Source organism: Phocoena phocoena, chromosome 10 (genome assembly GCF_963924675.1).
Source record: "Phocoena phocoena chromosome 10, mPhoPho1.1, whole genome shotgun sequence".
Classification (NCBI taxonomy): Eukaryota; Metazoa; Chordata; class Mammalia; order Artiodactyla; family Phocoenidae; genus Phocoena; species Phocoena phocoena.
The window spans coordinates 37,186,967-37,211,225 of record NC_089228.1 but is presented as its reverse complement, the minus strand read 5'-3'; the positions used below and the strand labels follow the sequence as shown (position 1 = coordinate 37,211,225).

The following is a 24,259-nucleotide window of genomic DNA, read 5'->3' as shown; positions in this document are numbered from 1 at the left end:
ATTTTGTTATCTTTTCAAAGAGCCAGCTTTTGGTTTCATTTTCTCCTCTATTTTCCTCTTCTCTATTTCATTTATTTCTGTTCTAATTTTTATTATTCCCTTCCTTCTGCTTACTTTAGTTTGTTCTTCTTTTTCTAGTTTCTTAAGGTGCAATGTAGGTTATTGATTTGGGATCTTTCTTCTTTTTAATATAGGCACTACAGCTATAATCTTTAGCTTCATCCCTTAAGTTTTGTTTTGTTTTGTTTTTTCATCCCTTAAGTTTTGATTTGATATGTTTTCCCTTTTATTCATGTCAAAGCTGTTCCTATTTCCTTGTGGTTCCTTCTTTGGTGCATTGGTTATTTGGGAGTGTACTGTTTCATTCCACATTTAAAAAAATTTTCCTATATTTCCTTCTTGATTCCTTCTTTCCTTATTGATTTCTAACTCCCTTTCATGATGGTTGGAGAGCATGCTGTGTGTGATTTCAGTTCTTTTAAATTTACTGAGGCTTTCTTTATGGTCTAACATGGTCTACCCTAAAGAAGAGAATGCACATGTTCTTCTGTTTGCATTTGAGAAAAATGTGTGTATTCTGCTATCGTTGGCTGGAGTGTTGTATAGATGTCAGTTAGGTCTAGTTAGTGTATAGTATTGTTCAAGGTTTCTTTTTAAATATTTATTTATTTATTTGGCTACATCAAGTCTTAGTTGTGACACACAGGATCTTAGTTGCAGCATGCAGGATCTTTCATTGTGGCATGCGGACTTCTCTATAGTTGCGATGCACAGGCTCTAGAGCATGTGGGCTCAGTATTTGCAGCACACGGGCTCTCTAGTTGTGGCACGCGGGCTCCAGAGCACACGGGCTCGGTAGTTGCGGTGTGCAGGCTTTCTAGTTGTGGTGCACGGACTCTAGAGCATGCAGGCTTAGTTGCCCTGTGGCATGTGAGATCTTAGTTCCCTGACCAGGGATTGAACTCACATCCCCTGCATTGGAAGGCAGATTCTTAACCACTGGACCACCAGGGAAGTCCCATTCAAGATTTCTTTTTCCTTGATGATCTTCTATTTAGTTGTTCTATACATTATTGAAAATGGTACATTAAAGCCTCCAACTGTCATTGTTGAATTGTCTGTTTTTCCTTTCAGTTTTGTTAGGTTTTGCTTCCTGTATTTTGAGGCTCTCTTTTAAGTGCATTTATGTTTATGTCTTCCATATCAACTGACTCCTTTATCACTATAAAATGTTCTTTTTAATCTCTATTAACAATTTTTGTTAAAGTCTATATTGTTTGATGTTAACATAGCCACACCAGTTTTCTTTTGGGTACTATTTTCATTGTATATATTTGTCTATCCTTTTACATTCAATATATTTGTCTCTTTGAATCTGAAGTATTTATGTATCTTGTAGATAACATACAATTGGATCATGTTCATTTTTTAATCCATTCTTCCTGTCTCTGCCTTTTGATTGGAATGCTTAACCCATTTACATTTGTTGTAATTACCAGTAAGAGGATTTACACCTGCCATTTTGCTATTTGTTTTATATCTGTCTTATGTATGTTTCCATAATTTCCTGTTTCATTTCACATCTTATAATTTCTTTATTGAAAACTGGACAATTTAAATAATGTAGCAAGTCTGGTAATCAGATTCCCTTCCCCCTGCCCACATCCCCAGGGTTTATTGTTGTTTCATTTTTGTTGTTGATATTTGTTTGTTTAGTGACTTTCCTGGACTAATTCTTTAATGTCTGCATTTTTTGTTGTGTGCAGCCCCTGAAGTTTTCATTCAGTTAGCTTAATGATAAGCTAATAACTAGACAGAGATTTCCTTAAACACCTTAAATCAATGAGTCTTCCACTTCACTAAGTGTCTCTGTGTGGGGTTGGGGCTCACCTTCAGTGCTTCAGCAGTTTACATTGCTGCCTTAGCCTTCACTTCTTGCTTGCATAGAGCCTCAAAGTCAGCCAGAGGTGACAGATTAGGCTTCTTAGGTCTTTTCTGGGGATTTGTACAGCCCTGCACACATATGTGGCCTTCTAGATTCCTAGCAATATGTCAGAGCTTTTCAAAGCCCCAAGTGTATGTCTCATTACCCAGATTTTTCTTTTAAGTGTTTTGGCCACTCTCTTGTTTGTCCCAATTGATATGATTGCTTCATGCAGCTGGGATGTTAAATTATTATGGATGATATTTTCAACAGCTGCACTACGGATAAGGCTTTTCTCACTTAGTGAACTCTGAGTCCAGTCAATTAAGCCCTCTGAGTGGGGCTTTCCCAGGTTGCTGCCTAACAGATCAAACAGTAACAATTCTCTTGGGATGGCACTTTTGGGGGAGCTCCAAAACCATTTTGTCCCTTCTAGTGACTGCTAGGGTGCTGGGTTTTACTACTACCATGGTTCTACAGCTGCTTGTTTTCAAGGATACCCTGAAGATAGGGAGAGAGAGGGGATGGGAATGGGGAAAGTTAAAACACAATAAAGCTCACTTTTCCTACTGAGATTCAACCATTTTTCTTAAATAACACTTCTTACTGTTGCAAGCCTTTCATTAACCAGTCTTTGTGACTGTTCTCATTGCTTTCATGGAGGAGCACAGTTTTGGAGGTACTTACTCTGCTATCCCTAAAGTGCTTCTCTTGTCAATGCGTTCTTAATATCCAGGAAAGCAAGTTCTTACAGTCAAGTGCTCAGGGGTCATGCCCCAAAGATTGAGAACGATGGACTCTGGTGGATACCATTTCTGCTGGACCCCCTGTGCTTTGGTCGTTAGGCACTCGGCTGAGTGGGTATAGTGCATCTCTTCTACCCAGTTTGGGACTGGCCTGTGAGAGTGCCCAGACCTCACTCTCATGCAGCCCTCTAAGAGAAAAGCAGCTCACAAAGGGAACCAGAGTATCACCTACCGGTCCCATACATTTTCATGGTCTAGAGGTCTGGAGAGCCCTGTTGAGGAAATGTATGCTGCAGTGGTAGAGGTATGGTGTCTCACATCAGATTTTCCTCTTGGACCAGGAATTTCTGCTGAAGATTTTTTGTGTGTTCCGGAACCTGATGAAGATGAGTGTCTTTCCTCGGGACTGGATGGTGATGAGACTTCTCACAAGCAAGTGAGTGTGGAAGGGCCCTGCACCAGCATCCACAGAACTGTTCCCAGACTAAGGAGAGTGTGTATATGTGTGAGAGAAAAAGCAAGTCAGAAATCAAGGTCAAAGCCATGGGGACAGAGAGGAGAGGGCAAATGTGAAAATGTTTGGAGGCACAATCAGCAGGACTTGGCCATTTACCAAAGTTCATGGAGAAGGAATAGTCAAAGATAGTTTAAAACTGGAATCTAAGTGCCTGGCAGATGATGTAATGGTAAGGATAGAAAAGGAACTTTTAAGAATGAGAATTATAATACCCAGAGAAGGGTTCCTCCTGGAGGAGGGCCTGTTCATTGGCCTCTGTTGCTCTGTAATTTCAGGCAGTATCCCAAGGCCTCCTCTTGATTTGATTTGTGTTGTCTGCCAGACACTGCTTGCCTCCCACAACAAGTGCTAATTACCCACCTGAGACCTGGCTGTGAGGCTCTCTCTGACCACTTCTAATGCTGGCCACAGAATTCACTCTAAGGCCGACCCCAAATTGTCTGCCCCATTCATATTTCTACGCTGTGCTTCTAACTGACAAACCAGACAAGTAATGTGGGTGGTAAGGTGCTTGTGGGAGAAGGCCACTTGGCCTCCACTCTCTAGTCTACTGCCCGCTCCCTCTGATCTGCCTTTCATGTTGACCTTATGCAGTGTGGTGAAATTATTTATGTTAGATATATTACCAAGGTGTCAGCATGGTCTTTCTACTTTGTACCTTTTATAGCACTCTTTTTTCTTTTTTCAAAACTGCAAACATTTTATACAGAACAGAAGAAGGGTTTTAAACAGAGTTGCACAGATATTTCCTTAAATAGTGGATTTTCCATTTGACCCCCTCTTGTTTCTCTTAGCTCTAGTCAGGGCATTTCAGACTCTCCAGCCCGTTCTGCAGGAGCAGCCTCTTCTTTCAAAGCTTTTACTTTTCATATTTGTTTGCTGGTGACTAGTCTCTCTAATGCACTGTTTTTGCCTTGCCCCTCTTCTGCACCAAGGCTTCGGATGTAAGCTCCTTTGCCAGGCATCCAACACCCTCTGTAATCAAACCCTTACCTGCCTGTCCCACCTCACTTTCTCCCTCCCTTGACCTGTGCCCTTAGTTCTAGCAAATCAGCCTCCCATTGCCCCTTAAATGTGCCCAGGTGAAAATTGAAAGTGATATTCTAGATCAAAGGCTGAAATCAAATGACTTATACATGAAAATAATAGTATATGATAAAAGTAGAGGTTTAATAACTATAAACCATTATTATCAAGTAAAATAATAGAATGCTACTCTAAGTCCTCTGGTGGTCATAATATATGTTCATTATCCAAGGTTCCCAAAATACTAGAATCACTCTTTGAACTGGAAGAAACCTTGAAGAACCATTAAACCTCACTCCCCTCCTTTTATAGGCAGGGAAACTGGGGCCCAGAGAGAAGTAGTACCAAGGCCAGGTAATGGCAGAGCTAGGTCTAGAACCAACTGGTGGGGCATTTCTCCAAGATGGGTTTTTTGTGGGGTTTGTGCCATCTCTCTCTCTCCTTTAAAGTCACATCTTACACGAGAGCTAGTTGTACTCAAGAAGTTTGCACACGGGCCATAGACCGTTGATGCTAAGCTATAGGATGCCATCATTAGTCTTTTAACTCTGCCAACACCTTGTTCCCTTACTGCAGTATTATAGTCACTACAGTCCAGTACCTGTCCTCTGCACTGCACAAGAATTTCACAGAGACAGACTTCGACTTTAAGGTAGGAGCTCCTAAAATCCATCACTGTCTTTGTAATAACCCTAGAAAGCCAGAAACCAAGCTCACTGTTTTGTTTTTGTTTTACTTAAAACAACCATTTTATTTTGCTCACAAGTTTGCAGGTCAGGAATTTGAGAAGAATTCAGCTAGGTGTCTGCTAGGTGGCTGGGGGCTTTCTTAATATGTTCATAGTATCAAACAGTTTCCAAGCTTGCTAGTAATTAGAGTATGACCTAGAAGACCCCTGTTGGAGGTGTTGGGAGCCAGACATCCATGAGTTTGTTTTCTAGTCCAGAATCAACACTACTACTGGTTTCAGCGAAGTCAAGAAAGGGGGGGGGCGGGGAAGTCCTGTTTGCAAAGATATTTTTTTAAAAATCAAGGTCTTAACACTGTAAAATGAATTCTGTGCTACATGCATATATTTAGAATCTCTCCTTGCAAGGTTAAGGACTCAGGCTTTCACATATTTCCTCTTTCTCTCTCTCTCTCTAGGTGTGGAATTCTTATTTTAGCCTGGCAGTTCTGTTCATAAATCAGCCAAGCCTTCAGCTAGAAATCATTACTTCCACCAAGAGGAAGAAGATTCTAGATAAGTAAGCCATATGTCTCTTATTCGTCTTCCTACCATGTGCCCAGATGGGGTTATGTTTCCATAAGGGGCTTCTTAAGAAGTCCACATGGTTCTCACTGAGGTAGACTCCCAAGGAGCCAAGTATAAGAATTCAGTTGAGAGCCAAAAAACTTAGTATTTTGGGAAGCTTTAGAAACAGTGCTGAAGTACTGGCCTCCTGGGGTTTGTAGCCCCATCTTCCTGAACCTTCTCCCACTAATAGCTGGTTCCTGTGTTCTATTCCCAGGTATGGGGACATGCGTGTGATGATGGCTTATGAACTGTTCAGCATGTGGCAGAATTTGGGTAGGTCTTTTCTCCATATTTTTCCCTTACACATATTGCATAGCCAAATAAAAAGTGACAAGACTAATTACTTCCCCCAGGTTTTGTGAATGTTAATTCAGACCCAAGAGATCTTTACATATCTTTAACATAACACCTCAGATGGATGGTATAGTGTAGCACATGTGCACAAAGCCCTTGGCAGGGAGAGTTAAGCTGAGAAATAAGACCCCAGTAATACATATGCACAATCCCTTTTTTGAGAACCAAAGTCAAAAGGAAAAAAAGAAGATGAGGCTATAAGACTATAAGATCCTCTGTGCTCTTCATGTCCCAGTCCAGATGATACAGGCTCACAAGCATAGATCTTGGAGATAGTCAGCACATGAGCAAGGGCAGCTATTCATTTTAATAAAGATTGAAACACTTCTTGGGTCTCTGGTATTCAGGCATCCAGACGAGGTTCCTGCTGCCAATTGCATGTAAGAAAGGAATTGCAGCCTCGGTGAGATTGATCTTCATCTCCTTTCTCTACAGCTTCTCTAATATCCACTGGTTTGGATCTCAGATTGTCAGGTTTTGGTAGAATCCTTGGATTGCCCTGGTGACTAGGTGGGCCATCCTCTGATACTGTAGGCTTCTTAGTGGCCTGTCAGGATGATCGAGAAGCTGCTGCTCTTCTTCCTAGTGAAGGCTGCTTTCAACTAAGCTCATGGCTCTGAAGTCTTAGGAATGATAGCCATAAAATCTTATCGTTCTCCATTAACCATCCCAGTCACAGCTCTAGAGGCAGCAGGCAAGGTGCAAGGCATTCCTGCCCACACTAGGGCCTTCCGTCCATGAGTGGGGATGCGTTTCCCCAAACCAGCTTTCTAGCTTCAGTACTTTTACTCCCTGCATCCAGCATGGTCCAGGTATAGATTTTAACCCTGAAGATGACTCTGAAATTCCCAGGAACACATGGGACTAGCAACTGTACCATATACCAAGATTGGAATATGCAGAATCTGCCTCAGAGCTAACAGTTGCTCTTTAAATAGGCTTTTAGCATGGAAGAAATCAAAAAAACATGTCAAACTTGCCTGATAAAGCCATTCCTGCCTCATTGTTTTGGGTGGAAATGACATTTTCTAGTTTTACTTGACCATAACAGTCACTGCACAGGTCCACAGTTTGTCCCCTTAGTCTCTGAAGGACTGAAAGCAGAGCTCTGGAAGATGGTTCACTCGCTTTACCATTACAAAGAAAAGTTCTCCCACAGTCTTCAAGACTGGCCTTGGCTTCTGGGAGCATGCCCCAAATGACAAGCTAATCACAGGGAGAGTCACACCACACACTTCTCACGGAAAGGCCTCATTAAGAAAACTGAGGGATGAGCCAAGCTGGTCTGAATAAATGTAATGCTACCATCAAAAATGCAGTGTGAAGACAAGGGGTGGGGGTTGGAGGGTGCACAGAGAGTCTCTCAGCCAGTCTGTCAGGGTAGGGCTGTGTAGGAGGCTCCTGGTAACTCAGGAGGGGGCCTCTTGGGCACACTTGAGCACAGGCGGTGAAGAGGCCTATGGATTTCAGATCACTAGTGGCTGGACCTGGGACTGAACATCCTTATCACTTAAATGCCCCTGGGCTAGAGGCAGAAACCCCAGGGATAGTGCATTGTGTTTAAGCAGAAATAGATGAATTTTCCTTGCTAAATAAACACTATGAACAGATTATCTGAAACTATTACAGTGTACTCAGAAATCCTATTCTGTCTAGAGTAGTGAACTCTGTTCCTTGACCTCAGAATGATTTTCAGATAGTTTGTAGAACCTCCCAGTAAATTCTTTGGAAAGAATTTGTGCCTGTTGAAAGTTTGTTTTAACTGTACTGGGCCAGTTTAATCCATGAACTCTAAAAAGCCAAGAGAAGCGGGTATCTCAGAAATCTATAGGGGAGAGCTTGCTATGCTCTCAGATGCTTCCAGTGAAGATCAAATCATGTGTTGTGGCCCCACTTGGGAAGCTTCTATGGAAGGAGCAAAGCAAGCATAAACTGACATCTGTTGGGTTTTGCTGTTCAGGTGAACATAAGATCCACTTTATTCCGGGAATGATTGGTCCTTTTCTGGGTGTGACACTGGTCCCACAGCCAGAAGTGCGGAATATCATGATTCCCATCTTTCATGACATGATGGACTGGGAGCAAAGGAAAAATGGCAACTTCAAACAGGTAAGACAACACCTGGCAGTGTTAAGGGTGCTCTCCCCTAGAATGGACCCCTTTTGCCCAGGCACGTGATCCAGATGCCTGGCTATAGTTCCAGCGGAAGTAGGCTGTAACTTGGCCATCTTGAGTCCTGTTCAAGGGTTTCCTTTACTTACTGGCCAGAATTGATTTGTGGATGTTCTTCATGAAGTTAGAGGCCAGAAAAGAATCAGAGGAAAGGAATTGAACATCATGTGAAAGGAACTTTCTGATCAAGGAGAGAATGACAGACTGTAACCTCCCAGCTTCATTCAGGAGGAGGTCCTGGGAGTGTTGTCTCTTCTCTCTGGAGGTTTCCCAGTGTGTGTGGTCTGGGCATTTCTAAGGCTAGAGCCCAGACCAGATGACTTCTCATAGCCTAGAATTTCACAGACTCCTGCACAGAGGGGGGGGTCCATGAGGTGTAAGCCCTTGGTTTCTGACTGACTTCAGGTTGTCCCTCTGTGCAGTTCTTCTGCCACCCCTAAGGTGGAGGAGATGGCCCCTGCCCTTTTATCTAGAGCTCCAGGGAATAGGAACAATAGGTAGAAAACAGTGGTAGAAAAGCCAATTTTAGCTAATAAAAGAAATAATTTGCTAGCAACAAGTTATTTGCTGTAAGCTGGCCTGCTTTCAGAGATGGGGAGTTCCTCTTTGCTGGTGGTTCTCAAGCAGAAGCCCCCTGTAGGCCTCGAGGAGAAATTTCTACTTTGGCTTGGGGACTATAACCAGTTCCCCACTAAGCTCCCTCCCAACCCTGTGATTCTGGGATGAACCAGTGCTCTTAGAGTGAGTGACTGTAACAGTGAGGAACAGACCAGGCAAACAGTAATTTTTAAATTTACAAAGAGTAAAATTCAGTCTTTGGGATTTACAACTCTGTAAATTTTGGTAAACACATAAAGTCATGTAACCACTACCACAGTCAAGATTTTTTTAATTCCTAAAAATTCCATCATGCTGCCCCTTTGTAGTCAAACCCTTCCCTTCCCTTTAACCATGGCAGGTATTGATCTATTCTCCTTCACTATGTGTGCCTTTTCCAGAATGTCATGTAAAGGGAATCATGTAGACTGTAGCCTTTTGAGACTGACTTCTTTCACTTAACATAATGCCTTTGAGAGATTTATCCATTTTGTTAAATGTATCAGTTTTTCTATTGCTGAGTAGTATGCCATTGCAGTTTATTCATTCACCATTTGAAAGACATTTGGGTTATTTACACTTTTTGGTGATTATGAATAAAGCTTCTGAAAAACTTTTCTTTACAGGTTTTGTATGAATATAGACTTTCATTTTTCTTAGGTAAATACCTAGGAGTAAGATTGTTGGATATTGTGGTAAATGTATATTTAACTTTATAAGCTATCAAACTGTTTTCCAAAGTGACTATACCATTTTGAAATCCCCACAGCAGTGTGTGAAAGTTCCAGTTGATCCATATACTCATCAGAATTTGATATTATCTCTTTGTTTATTTTAGCCATTCTAATAGGTGTGTAGTTGTATATCACTGTGGTTTTAATTTTCACTTCCCTAATGACTAATGATGCCGAATGTCTTTTAATGTGCTTATTTGCTATCTTTGTATCTTCTTTGGTGAAGTGATTTTATTCAAAACTTGTGTTCATTTTTAATTGGGCTGTTTGTTTTCTTATTGTTGAGTTTTTAGGGTTCTTTATATATTCTGAACATAAGTCCTTTGTTGACTATATGATTTACCAATATTTTCTCTTAGCTTGTCTTTTCATTTGCTAAACAATGTTTTTCACAGAACAAAAGTTTTTAATTTTTATGCAGTCCAATTGATCATTATTTTTCTTGTATGGATCGTGCTTTTGGGATCATATATGAGAACTCTTTGCCTAACCCAGGACCATAAAATTTTTCTCTTTTGTTTCTTCTAGAAGGTTTATAATTTTACATTTAGATCTATGATCTGTTTTGAGGTAATGTTTGTATAGGTGTGAAGTATGGGTCAAGACTTTTTATTTTTCCTTTTTCCATGTGGATGTCCAGCACCTTTTGTTGAAAAGACTATATTCTTTGTTGAAAATCAATTGACCATAGGCATGTGGTTCTCTTCCTGGACTCACTAGTCTTTCCATTGATCTATATGTCTAATCTGTCACCATACCACGTAGTCTTTATTATGGTAGCTTTATAGTCTTAAAATTAGGTTGTGTGAACCCTCTGACTTTGTTTTTTTTTCAATATTGTATTAGCTATTCCAATTCCTTTTCTTATAAATCTTAGAATCAGCATGTCAGTATCTATAAAAATTCCTGCTTGGATTTTGATTGGGATTGCATTGTAATCTGTAGATCAAATTGGGAAAATTGATATCTTAATAGTACATAATAAATACTTCTAGTCCTTGAAGACAGTATATCTCTCCATTTATTTAGGTGTTCTTTGATTTCTTTCATTAATGTTTTGTAGTTTCAGCATACAGATCTTGCACATGTTGTTAGATTTATATGTAAGTATTTTCTGGGCTTTTTGGTGCTATTATAAATTATTCTGATTTAAAATTTTAAATTTTCAGTTGTTTGTTGCTATTATATAGAAATACAATTGCTTTGTACATTAACATTGTATCCTCCACCCTTGCTAAACTCACTCATTAGTTCTAGAAGCTTTTTTGTAGATTCCTTGTGATTTTATATTTAGATAATCCTATCACCTGTGAAAAGACATAGTTTTATTCCTTCCTTTCTAATCTGTAAGCCTCTTATTTCTTTTTCTTGCCTCATTGCACTGGCTAGGACCTCTGGTCTGATGTTAAATAAGAGTGATAAAAGTAGACATCCTTGTTCTTTTTTTTTTTTTTCCTTGCCTTGTTCTTAATCTTAGGGGAGAGCATTCAGTGTTTCACTGAAGTATGATGCTAGTTCTAGGTTTTTCATAGATGCTCTCTATCTTGAGTAAATAGTATTTAAGATAAGAATCCATTTTTAGAGTGTGAAGCTCTATTGCCTTCAGAACTTCAGGAAATAATAACTTCAAACAGAAAAGAACTGTTGCTTTTCTATGTTGCCCCAACATGTGCCTTCTAATTGTGCAAAATGCACAACTGCCTGATGAGAGAACCTGGTTACCAAGAAGTAGATGACATTGTAGAACTGCACCATGGGTCATCTGAGTCTACTAAAAGAAGAGCTGGGCTATACTTAACCATCACTAACACTGAATAAGGAAGGTTAGCTTTGTGGAAGACTAAGTTGGAGCTCATTTGGCTCACACTTCAAGACTCAGCTGATGGGTAGCATTTTTTCCTGCAATAAGACTGTCATGAATAACTGATATCCAGCAAGCCATGTAAACCTCGTTGTCCCTGGTTAAAAAAATCTTGCTGCTGCTTCCCTTTGCCATTACATATTTTAAAAGAGTAGTCTACTCTTTTCATCCCCACATTTCCACTTCCCACCCTCCTATCAGTTCAGTCTAATGTATATTGTGCACCCACTTTTTTTTTTGTTTGTTTGTTTATTTCAAAAAGTTAAATTTTTTAATTGCTTTGGAAAAAAGGAGAGCAATAGTTAAATGGCATACTTAAAGCTAATTTGCTTACATCTTTAGTGTTTAAGCAAATACAGTTTATAAGCTAATATTATTTCTCACCCTAGACATTTTTATATTTTTGTGTAGTGTTTTACAATTATTGTCCAAACACAAAAATAGAGGTCTAAGCATACTTTTCATAAAGTATAAGACACATTCCTAGCATACTTTGGTCTCAGGAGCACAGTGGAATGAGAAGGAACAGGAATGGATAGCAGATTGCAACCCTAACTGGGTCCCTCAATCTTTTCTTTTTTTTTTTTTTAAACATCTTTATTGGGGTATAATTGCTTTACAATGGTGTGTTAGTTTCTGCTTTACAACAAAGTGAATCAGCTATACATATACATATGTTCCCATATGTCTTCCCTCTTGCGTCTCCCTCCCTCCCACTCTCCCCATCCCACCCTTCCAGGCTGTCACAAAGCACCGAGCTAATATCCCTGTGCCTTGCGGCTGCTTCCCCCCAGCTATCTACCTTACTACGTTTGTTAGTGTGTATATGTCCATGACTCTCTCTCGCCCTGTCAAAACTCACCCTTCCCCCTCCCCATATCCTTAAGTCCGTTCTCCAGTAGGTCTGCGTCTTTATTCCTATCTTACCCCTAGGTTCTTCATGACATTTTTTTCTCTTAAATTCCATATATATGTGTTAGCATACGGTATTTGTCTTTTTCTTTCTGACTTACTTCACTCTGTATGACAGATTCTAGGTCTATCCATCTCATTACAAATAGCTCAATTTCATTTCTTTTTAAGGCAGAGTAATATTCCATTGTGTATATGTGCCACATCTTCTTTATCCATTCATCCGATGATGGGCGCTTAGGTTGTTTCCATGTCCTGGCTATTGTAAATAGAGCTGCAATGAACATTTTGGTACATGACTCTCTTTGAATTTTGGTTTTCTCAGGGTATATGCCAAGTAGTGGGATTGCTGGGTCATATGGTAATTCTATTTGTAGTTTTTTAAGGAACCTCCATACTGTTCTCCACAGTGGCTGAACCAATTCACATTCCCACCAACAGTGCAAGAGTGTCCCCTTTTCTCCACACCCTCTCCAGCATTTATTGTTTCTAGATTTTTTGATGATGGCCATTCTGACTGGTGTGAGATGATATCTCATTGTAGTTTTGATTTGCATTTCTCTAATGATTAATGATGTTGAGCATTCTTTCATGTGTTTGTTGGCATTCTGTATATCTTCTTTGGAGAAATGTCTGTTTAGGTCTTCTGCCCATTTTTGGATGGGGTTGTTTGTTTTTTTGATATTGAGCTGCATGAGCTGCTTGTAAATTTTGGAGATTAATCCTTTGTCAGTTGCTTCATTTGCAAATGTTTTCTCCCATTCTGAGGGTTGTCTTTTGGTCTTGGTTATGGTTTCCTTTGCTGTGCAAAAGCTTTGAAGTTTCATTAGGTCCCATTTGTTTATTTTTGTTTTTATTTCCATTACTCTAGGAGGTGGGTCAGAAAGGATCTTGCTGTGATTTATGTCATAGAGTGTTCTTCCTATGTTTTCTTCTAAGAGTTTGATAGTTTCCGGCCTTACATTTAGGTCTTTAATCCATTTTGAGCTTATTTTTGTGTATGGTGTTAGGGAGTAATCTAATCTCATACTTTTACATGTACCTGTCCAGTTTTCCCAGCACCATTTATTGAAGAGGCTGTCCTTTCTCCACTGTACATTCCTGCCTCCTTTATCAAAGATAAGGTGTCCATATGTGCGTGGGTTTATCTCTGGGCTTTCTATCCTGTTCCACTGATCTATCTTTCTGTTTTTGTGCCAGTACCATACTGTCTTGATTACTGTTGCTTTGTAATATAGTCTGAAGTCAGGGAGCCTTATTCCTCCAGCTCCTTTTTTCGTTCTAAAGATTGCTTTGGCTATTCGGGGTCTTTTGTGTTTCCATACAAATTGCGAAATTTTTTGTTCTAGTTCTGTGAAAAATGCCAGTGGTAGTTTGATAGGGATTGCATTGAATCTGTAGATTGCTTTGGGTAGTAGAGTCATTTTCACAATGTTGATTCTTCCCATCCAAGAACATGGTATATCTCTCCATCTATTTGTATCATCTTTAATTTCTTTCATCAGTGTCTTATAATTTTCTGCATACAGGTCTTTTGTCTCCTTAGGTAGGTTTATTCCTAGATATTTTATTCTTTTTGTTGCAATGGTAAATGGGAGTGTTTTCTTGATTTCACTTTCAGATTTTTCATCATTAGTATATAGGAATGCCAGAGATTTCTGTGCATTAATTTTGTATCCTGCTACTTTACCAAATTCATTGATTAGCTCTAGTCGTTTTCTGGTAGCATCTTTAGGATTCTCTATGTATAGTATCATGTCATCTGCAAACAGTGACAGCTTTACTTCTTCTTTTCCGATTTGGATTCCTTTTATTTCCTTTTCTTCTCTGATTGCTGTGGCTAAAACTTCCAAAACTATGTTGAATAAGAGTGGTGAGAGTGGGCAACCTTGTCTTGTTCCTGATCTTAGTGGAAATGCTTTCAGTTTTTCACCATTGAGGATGATGTTTGCTGTGGGCTTGTCATATATGGCTTTTATTATGTTTAGGAAAGTTCCCTCTATGCCTACTTTCTGGAGGGTTTTTATCATAAATGGGTGTTGAATTTTGTCGAAAGCTTTCTCTGCATCTATTGAGATGATCATATGGTTTTTCTCCTTCAATTTGTTAATATGGTTTATCACATTGATAGATTTGCGTATATTGAAGAATCCTTGCATTCCTGGAATAAACCCCACTTGATCATGGTGTATGATCCTTTTAATGTGCTGTTGGATTCTGTTTGCTGGTATTTTGTTGAGGATTTTTACATCTATGTTCATCAGTGATATTGGCCTGTAGTTTTCTTTCTTTGTGACATCCTTGTCTGGTTTTGGTATCAAGGTGATGGTGGCTTCGTAGAAGGAATTTGGGAGTGTTCCTCCCTCTGCTATATTTTGGAAGAGTTTGAGAAGGATAGTTGTTAGCTCTTCTCTAAACGTTTGATAGAATTCACCTGTGAAGCCATCTGGTCCTGGGCTTTTGTTTGTTGGAAGGTTTTTAATCACAGTTTCAATTTCAGTGCTTGTGATTGGTCTGTTCATATTTTCTATTTCTTCCTGATTCAGTCTTGGCAGGTTGTGCATTTCTAAGAATTTGTCCATTTCTTCCAGATTGTCCATTTTATTGGCATAGAGTTGCTTGTAGTAATCTCTCATGATTTTTTTTATTTCTGCAGTGTCAGTTGTTACTTCTCCTTTTTCATTTCTAATTCTATTGATTTGAGTCTTCTCCCTTTTTTTCTTGATGAGTCTGGCTAGTGGTTTATCTATTTTGTTTATCTTCTCAAAGAACCAGCTTTTAGTTTTATTGATCTTTGCTATTGTTTCCTTCATTTCTTTTTCATTTATTTCTGATCTGATTGTTATGATTTCTTTCCTTCTGCTAGCTTTGGGGTTTTTTTGTTCTTCTTTCTCTAATTGCTTGAGGTGCAAGGTTAGGTTGTTTATTCGAGATGTTTCCTGCTTCTTAAGGTGGGCTTGTATTGCTATAAACTTCCCCCTTAGAACTGCTTTTGCTGCATCCCATAGGTTTTGGGTCGTTGTGTCTCCATTGTCATTTGTTTCTAGGTATTTTTTTATTTCCTCCTTGATTTCTTCAGTGATCACTTCATTATTAAGTAGTGTATTGTTTAGCCTCCATGTGTTTGTATTTTTTACAGATCTTTTCCTGTAATTGATATCTAGTCTCATGGCGTTGTGGTCGGAAAAGATACTTGATACAATTTCAGTTTTCTCAAATTTACCAAGGCTTGATTTGTGACCCAAGATATGATCTATCCTGGAGAATGTTCCATGAGCACTTGAGAAAAATGTGTATTCTGTTGTTTTTGGATGGAGTGTCCTATAAATATCAATTAAGTCCATCTTGTTTAATGTATCATTTAAAGCTTGTGTTTCCTTATTTATTTTCATTTTGGATGATCTGTCCATGGGTGAAAGTGGGGTGTTAAAGTCCCCTACTATGAATGTGTTACTGTTGATCTCCCCTTTTATGGTTGTTAGTATTTGCCTTATGTATTGAGGTGCTCCTATGTTGGGTGCATAAATATTTACAATTGTTATATCTTCTTCTTGGATCGATCCCTTGATCATTATGTAGTGTCCTTCTTTGTCCCTTTTAATAGTCCTTATTTTAAAGTCTATTTTGTCTGATATGAGAATTGCTACTCCAGCTTTCTTTTGGTTTCCATTTGCATGGAATATCTTTTTCCATCCCCTTACTTTCAGTCTGTATGTGTCTCTAGTTCTGAAGTGGGTCTCTTGTAGACAGCATATATAAGGGTCTTGTTTTTGTATCCATTCAGCCAATCTGTGTCTTTTGGTGGGAGCATTTAGTCCATTTACATTTAAGGTAATTATTGATATGTATGTTCCTATTTCCATTTTATATATTGTTTTGGGTTCGCTACTATAGGTCATTTCCTTCTCTTGTGTTTCGTGTCTAGAGAAGTTCCTTTAGCATTTGTTGTAAAGCTGGTTTGGTGGTGTGCACCCACTTTTGTTGACATTGCTCTCTCGAAAAAGTTTTTAATCATTAAAGTCCAATTGACTTTTTGGTCTTGGTTCTAGTTGTGCTTTCCACAGCTTTGGCTCTATTAACTCCTCCCCTACTTCTTACCACCTACTATAAATACTTCTTCTAATTATAAAAACAATACTTATTTAATATAGAAAAACTAAAATGCAAATAAGCTATAGTGAAAAGATTTAACTCATAATTGTACTGTTAGTAACTTGTGGGGGAGAGGGGCTAGGCACGTCTTTTTTTCCCAATGCATAGAGTTTTTTAAGTTAAAAAATGGAATCATTGTGTACATTGGTTTTTTTGGAACCATTGTGTATATTGGTTTTTAATCTCCCTTTTTTAGTAGCACCTTGTCATCACTATCCTTCATGTCAGTTAATGCTTCTCTGCACCACACTGTCAGTTTAGAGGCTACGTGGTATTCCACTGCATAGCTTGGACCACAGTGTATTTAATCAGACTCCTAGGTTTTGTGGGGCTTTTGGTGTTTTTGTTTGTTTATTTGTTTTTTGGCTGTGCCCTGTAGCTTGAGGGATCTTAGTTCCCCAACCAGGGATCGAACTGGGGCCCATAGCAGTGAAAGCACCAAGTCTGCCAACTCCTAACCACTGGACCACCAGGGAATTCCCAGTCTCATAGTTTTAGGAACTTAGGTTCATTCCAAATTTTTGCTGTTAACATTACAAAAAACATATCCATTTTAAGTTACTTTCTTAGGTAAATCTCTCACCTGTAATTGTTGTATCAAAGAGTAAAAACATTTCTTAAGTTTTTACAGCACTATGTCTCTCTAACAACCTCTGTTGTCTGTAGACTACTCAGACCCCAGGCCACTTTCTGTGTGTGCCCCATCTAAGCACTGCCCATGCTGAGCTGTGTTAGCTGTTATCCCTGCCTCCTCTACCAGATGATGAGTTATTGGGGCCAGGACCATTTCTTGTGCTTTTATTTCTTAGAACCCATGCCTGAGACATGGTGGGTTCATGAAGATGAAAATCAAAACCAACATTCATTGAGCACTTCCCAAGAGCTAGGGCACAGTGATGCTGAAGAGGAATGTTAACCACCATTACCATTTCATAAATGCAGAAATTTAGGCATAGATAAATATTTTGTACAGAAGTAGGCAGCTGGTTATGTCACAGGACAAATGTTTGTTGAATGAATAACAAGGTGTCACTTCAGGAATATTGGTTTTATAAAATAAAAGTAACTCCACAGACCTGAAATCATCAGTATTACCAATTACGACATGATATATCTGAAGAACTTAGCATTTGTTTAACTTAGAGACATTGATTTTGCATACATTGATCTTCAGTGTCCCATTTTGGATTTCTCAATTTTTCTTAGTAACTTCTTCCTTTATCAGCACTGCAGGGAGTGAGGAAGTAATGTCCCTGAATCCTTCCATCACCAGTTCCTTTGCCTAATACAGAAGTTCTAACACTTGAATAGGCATCAGAACAACCCGGAGGGCTTATTAAAACACAGACTGCTGCCCCCCAACCCCTGAGTTTTTAATCCAGTGGAGCCTGAGGATTTGTATTTCTAACAAGATTTCTGGTGACTTGATGCTTTTGGCCCAGGGACCCATTTTGAGAACTCCAGGGAACTGCTGCACCCACATTTGCGCTGTTGTACTCTCTGCTGCTCCAGGTCCCTTCCCCAACTTTGCCCTGTTCTGGAAAGCACAACCTGTACCTGCGTGTGTGATGAGAAATCCCAACCTGACTTTACATGACCCCAGCAGGCAAGTCCCTGCTGGTGCCTTTTCTCCACACGGAGAAAGGCAGATGGCCTCGATCCCTAAGGACCTCTGATCTCAGACTTTGTATTCCCTCTGGAAAGTATATTCAAGCAGCTGACTGATTAGGCCAAACATAAATGTACAGCAGTCTCCACCTGGCCATACCAGACCACTATAAAAGGGCCATATTTATTCATCCATTCTCATTTTCTGCTGATAGGGTTTCAGAAACCGTAACTGCCTTTGATGAATTTCCTAATTCAATTATTAATTTAATATTTCACCATCTTAGGACTCTGGCCCTATGTGGAGTGAGAAAATGCTTTTGTTATAGCTCATTATTAAATGCAACCATGCCACTTTTTGTTTATATAAAAATCTATATAAATAATTAAACAATACCACATTTTAAAGGCTAATGAACAGTTTAAAAGATTTTTATCTCACATCACTTACAACTAATTTCTCACCTCAGAGTATATGCATTGAGGCCTGTTAGAGAAGTGGCTTAGCACTGTTGAATGCCTTGCAGATTAGTGAGGTAGGAATGAATGCAGTATTGCTCCTTATGGTTTAAGAATCCAATAACAAGTGCAGGGGGCCCCAGTGACGAGGCAGCGGCAGGGGCGGCAGCTCCAAGGGCTTTAGGTCCTGTGAGGACAAAGAATAGAGCCTTTTATCCTGAAGGGGACTCTCTGAAGGAAACACATCTCCCTCAGCCCAGACTAATGCCAGCCATTAAAGTGAGGACCAGCCTCCCAAAGCAAGCTTTCTTTGTGGCTGGCTGATAGAGGGTAAAGTTCTAACCAAATGTATTTTATACATACCAATTCCTTTGAATGAATATTTTTTAAGAAAGAAAAACACTTGACAAAGTCCTCTTTTGGATTCGAAATACTTCTCTCACCAGAGAGTCCTTGCCTTTTGCCCCTAGGGAAAAGAGTATCTGAGACGCATGTGTAAGTTCCAACTCATTTAAACCACTAGAGTGGGAGCCCTTCCTGATTGGGGAGGCAGGGTGGTTTCTCAGTGCTGTAGATGAGATCCTGCCTTCTCTAGGATTTATTTGGTGCAAGGAAAAAATCGGGAAGCAGTTCCCCACCATCCTCACCTATCACAGGGGCTGGATTTCCCATCCTTCCTCTGAGGTCACTTCGGGTTTACAAAATCTCTGCTTCCCTCTAGGTGGAGGCCGAGCTGATTGACAAGCTGGACAGCATGGTGTCAGAAGGGAAAGGCGATGAGAGCTACAGGGAGCTCTTCGGCCTGCTGTAAGCTGCTTCAGCCCCAAGTACCTCACGTTGGGGGAGGGGGTGAAGTGGGCTAATGAAGGGTAGCGGTGCAACCTGCACTGGGCAGGCTTCAGAGTGTGGGTATCAGGAGAGACCAGGGTTGTTCCTGGTGGTAGCAGTGCTCACCTTCTGTCAACAAGAAAGTGACATCATGACAGCAAGCTCTCTCAGGGATTGCCATAGTTGACTAAAGATGTAGGGACAGGTGATAACTCTGAGCTCCTGGATTTGCTGATAGCAAAAGGATCATCGTATATCTTCATACCATGTACTGTATCTAGTTGGGCAAACAGTTCATGGGGACTCAGTGAGGGCTCAAGGCTGACATTTCGGGGTGGGGGGAGGGAGGAAATTAAATCTCTGCTTTGTAAGATTGTACAATCAGCTTGAAAAACACTGCCATGAATTTTGTGACTTGAACAAATTATACCCCCTTCCAAACCAGTTTCCATTTGTGAAACAGGGTGGTTGTACTGACCGACGTCAAGGGTCCCAGGTCCACCAGTTGTGGCTTCTGTCTTGAGTTGATGGAGGCCAAGAGACCTTACAGGACTAGCCACAGGGCTAAGCCCAAAGGAAGGACTCAGGAGAGCCATGGTCCTCCCAGAGAGATAGTAAAGTTGGGTATTTTATCTTCCTAAAAAACAAAATTTAAAGACATTTACAGCTCTAGAGCCCTCTCCTATCTCACTCATTATCTCTAGCTTTGAGATTTTCTTTATTTTAGTGACATTTTTAAGATAAGCCTGTAATATATTTTCTAATAATACTGTACATTTGCTTAGAACTTTACAGTGTACAAAATTTCTTGACATATCTGATTTAATCCTCACAACACACCTGTGAGGTGGGCAAGGCAGATATTATCCTGAGGAGTAGGGGTGATGACACTGAGCTCAGAGAAGTGGTAGCGTGGCCTCAGTTGCATGGCCAGTAAGAAGCAGCTCTGGGGGGACAGCCCAGATATTCCAGTTTCAAGAGGGGGAAATCTTCCTGCTACACCCTGCCTACTTTGTTCCTTGATGAGTCATGCAATAAAATGTGAATTCATTTGAAATTTAAGTAATTTTAATTTGTGAAAATGAATCCATCCTTTAGTACTTCTCTTTTAGCTGAAGATGTTTCTAATTATGGAAATAAGGAAGAGAAATCTCTTCCTAAGCCACTAACTGATGATTTTACTGTGAAGGAAAAAGCACAAAAATAACTTGCTATTAATAATTACCTGACCAAATAGTGTTACATAAACACTGTTCACGTCTGAGAACTGAAAGCCACTGATAACCAAGGAGCAGCATTTCCCAATCTGTGTTTGGGGAAGATGTTTGTAGGTATGCTGGGGGGAGGTGGGAGTGGATCATGGGCTAATCAGTTTAGAAAAGACTCAGTTAAATAAAATCGAACAGGCCTCTGTATTATAGGACTTCTCAAAGCCTTTAATATTTAGAAAGATGTGAAAACTCTCTAAAAGGAAGGTGTGGTGATCAGCATCTTCCATGCTTTTTTGCTCACAGAACACCTCTCTCTGTCCTCCAGGACAGCAGAGCTCTGTAGAACAGTTTGGGAAATGTGAACACAGTGGCTTTTTCCACGCAGCTCAGAGGTGAAGGACAATGGTCCTACCTTCTCGCTCTAGTAAATGGGTCACATGGAAACCCTCACTTTCCCAGAAGCCTCGGCTCAAGTTAGATGCTGTGTGCAAGGAAGACAGCTGTCATCATTGCAGTGTTAACGGCAGTCAGGCTGTGGGTGTGAGTTCCCAGTGCTGGGTCCCTGGCTGAGGCTTCCACTCTAGGTGATTTTCATGACCTTAGGGAGCTAGGGACAGTGTACAAAAGGATCAGGAGTGAGACCTTGACCTGAGATAATCACTAGAGCAAACAGAAAGAGTCCATCCAGGTCATCATCCCCTAGGAGACAACTGTGAAAAGGCAGAGGATCTCAGAAGCCAGGCTCTTTGGAGAAGTCAGAGGCTACCTGGAGGTGACAGGAGCATGGGCTGGCAAGTGAGAAAAGCACCTGAGCATTTAGCTCTTGGCTCTGGCACATTTTACATGGGAGTATCCCATGACAGTGAAGATGACAGTGTAACTCCTGGACTCACTGTCCTTCACGCTGGGCCCTCAAGACTGGTTGGAATCTTTCCCTTGGTTTACTTGAAAACGTTGGTTAGTATGTTTGCTGAGGATGGTTCTAAGCAGTGATAGAGGCAGCCAGCCAATTGGCAAAGCCAGGTCTATCCCTCAGTGGACTCTTACTCCGCTGCTTCTTCAGAACAGATCTCACAGTGTGTACACCTAAAGGGGCTGGGGCTTTGAAACCGCTCCCTCAGTTCGGAACTTGCACAGGAGAATGGAAGACGTGTTCATTGGTTGCTGGCCAGTTCAGTAATTGCTTTGTCTTTGCTTTCTGCTGCATGGAGTAGAACCCAGCTGTTTGGGCCCTACCCCAGGTAAGACTGCAGTGTGGTAAGTCTGCCGTCTCCAGATCCATCACAGGCCCCACGGGCTCTGGGACCTTACTCTGGTGCCCAAGGAAGGCTCATGCATTGTGCATTGTGTTTGCTTCCACCAATAGCCTGCTGGAGAAAGTTGAACAGGAAACATGGCGCGAGACTGGCATTTCCTTTGTAACCTCGGTCACCCGCCTCATGGAACGCCTTCTTGACTACAGGTATCTTCTCAGGAACCTACCTGACCTCTTCTCTGGTCAGATGCTCTCCCCAGCAGGAGGATCCCCTGCCCTTAAAATTGAGACCTCGTGGCCATGAGAGGTAGGACTGTTCTGGTGTTGTGTGCCATCACCAGTCATTAGGAATCTCCTGATGGCCAAGGAGAAAGAGGAAGAAAGCCTTCTCCCAGGGTAGGCCAGGGCTTCCCGGGCTTACCCCCGATACGTGGGCACGTGTATCCAGGAGGTATCCCAGGGACATGTAGCCTTCTGGCTTTTCATCCAGAAAAGTCAAGGCTCAGAGGAATGGGCACAGCAGAGAGGAAGAGAAAGGCTGTCTCCAGAGCAAGTTAGGTCCTTAGCGCAGACCTTCCTCAGAGCCATGTGGCAGATGGGCAGGAAAATATCACCTGGTACAGAAATGTGACCCAGGAGGACTTTCATTTGGTTTTTCCAGGGAAGGGGGACCCAACTTTTCCATGCCTCCATTCTTTGTGTAAAATCTGTTTATTTCTGTCCCTTGATCCTGGCCATGAGCAGATTAGAGGAGGCAGCCTGTGAGCTCAGAGATCTTTATGATACATTCAGTCTGGGAGTTCATGTGAAATTCATTTTTTCGTGAAAGCCTGCCTTCTTAGTCATATCATGGCTTTTGACTTAGCCTAAAAGTAACAATAATGCTACCATTGCAGCCTTAGTTATTCTGTCAGTAGAGTTCAGGTGATAGCTAAGAGTGCCTTTTGGGAACCTAGAGGAAGGTGATAAGGAATGAGGAGGAATGATAGAGGAAACCCAGACCCAAGCAATAGTTGTCTTCTCTGTGCTACATGTCATGCAGATGCCAAGGGAGAGCATCTGGGACTCCAGCTAGCTGCGTGTACAGGAAGCTTCTTGCTGGATTCACCAGTCTGGTTCTCATTCTCTTTCATCCCCTTGTGCTAGGCCTTTCTCCTCCCCAGAGGAGCTTGGCTTTGACCAGTCCCTGCCCTCCCTTGGCAAGGATTCATTCTCAGTGTTCCTGCTGTTCTGTGTCTGGAAGGCCAGCCATGACCCCTCCTAAACCCAGCCCTACTCAGCATGAATGCAGCTTAGCTCTGGCCGAAGCTACCCCTAAATCAGAAAAAAAGCTCCAAACCAACTGCTCCTAGTTAGAGGGGATTCCAAAGACTAGTGCACAGGAAGAACACTATAGGGAGAAAAGCGAATGAGATTATGTACATGGCAGCCATGTCGTGGTTGCTGTAGCCACAGGGTCCTGAAGGTGGGTCCCTAGAGTAGAGTGTCTTGGCTTCTATGAAACACTGTCCTACAAGATGAAAACTGCCCTTTAAGGAAAGCTCTGTGCCTCCCCTTTTGGAAACTTGAGGACTTAACCTTCTACTTTACTGACATACTCTTTTGTGCTGAAGGCATTGGTAGGTGTTACTTAATGCCCTGATATAGCATCTGGGCTCTACACTCTGCCACCAGAGCAAGGGGTCCAGTTGAACAGAGATCTTTGAACCCTAGGAGTGGGTCCAAAGCTTAGAGGGAGCTCACAGTACAGTCTCATCTGTGGAAGAAGTTTCTGTTGGAGAGCATCCTCATCTGGGGTTTGGACATACTAATGCCTCAGTGACACTGCAGGTCTCTGTGTTGTCCCAGAGGCACCACTTTGTGCATTCATCTGTGCTCTCCCTTCCAGGGATTGCATGAAAGGAGAGGAGACAGAGAATAAGAAGATCGGCTGCACTGTTAACCTGATGGTGAGAGAATATAGGCTCTTCCTCCTCTCTGCCTCGTAGTGTGGCTTCTGTCCTGCCCTGTGATTGGCCTGTCCTTTCTACAATACATGGCTATAAGCCTAAGGGGTTTTTTTGGTTTTTTTGTTTTTTATTTGGTTGCTCTGGGTCTTAGGTGTGGCAGGCGGGCTCCTTAGTTGCAGCAGGCAGGCTCTTTAGTTGCGGCATGTGAACTCTGAGTTGCAGCATGCATGTAGGATCTAGTTCCCTGACAAGGGATCAAACCCGGGTCCCCTGCATTGGGAGCATGGAGTCTTAACCACTGTGCCACCAGGGAAGTTCCAAGCCTAAGGGTTTGAGTCAGGACATCAGCTCTGTTACTGGTAACTTGGAAACTTGCACCTCATCACTCACATTCCTACTTGGGAAAGGAATGAAATGAGCTTCTCTTTGGACAGAGCTCTAGCCTGGCCTCTTGGCAAGGTCCCGCCAACCCTGACATACTCTAATTTCCAGTCTTCCCTGGTATTCTTCCTCTGTCTCATCACTCAGGGCTCCTGCAGATCTGCCAGAGGTTTCACCCCCAGCAGGTGTACCTTCTGGCTGGTCCCTTCTCTTCCTGGTGCTGGCTACCTCCACGGCCTGTCTTCTCCCTCCTGTCCAGCACACCCAGGGTTTTGG

General features: G+C 41.3%; 1 protein-coding gene across 1 annotated transcript in view; it reads left to right on the top strand.

The window, feature by feature from the left end:
* The window catches only part of DOCK3 (dedicator of cytokinesis 3), a 377,800-nt gene that overhangs the window by 319,482 nt on the left and 34,059 nt on the right, over positions 1-24,259 (top strand). The window contains exons 28-36 of the mRNA XM_065885910.1: positions 3,012-3,106; positions 4,790-4,865; positions 5,360-5,460; positions 5,725-5,783; positions 7,825-7,973; positions 19,081-19,166; positions 21,613-21,639; positions 21,765-21,860; positions 23,542-23,602. Coding sequence (XP_065741982.1) covers positions 3,012-3,106; positions 4,790-4,865; positions 5,360-5,460; positions 5,725-5,783; positions 7,825-7,973; positions 19,081-19,166; positions 21,613-21,639; positions 21,765-21,860; positions 23,542-23,602 — 750 coding nt within the window. The remainder of the gene's footprint in view (positions 1-3,011; positions 3,107-4,789; positions 4,866-5,359; positions 5,461-5,724; positions 5,784-7,824; positions 7,974-19,080; positions 19,167-21,612; positions 21,640-21,764; positions 21,861-23,541; positions 23,603-24,259) is intronic.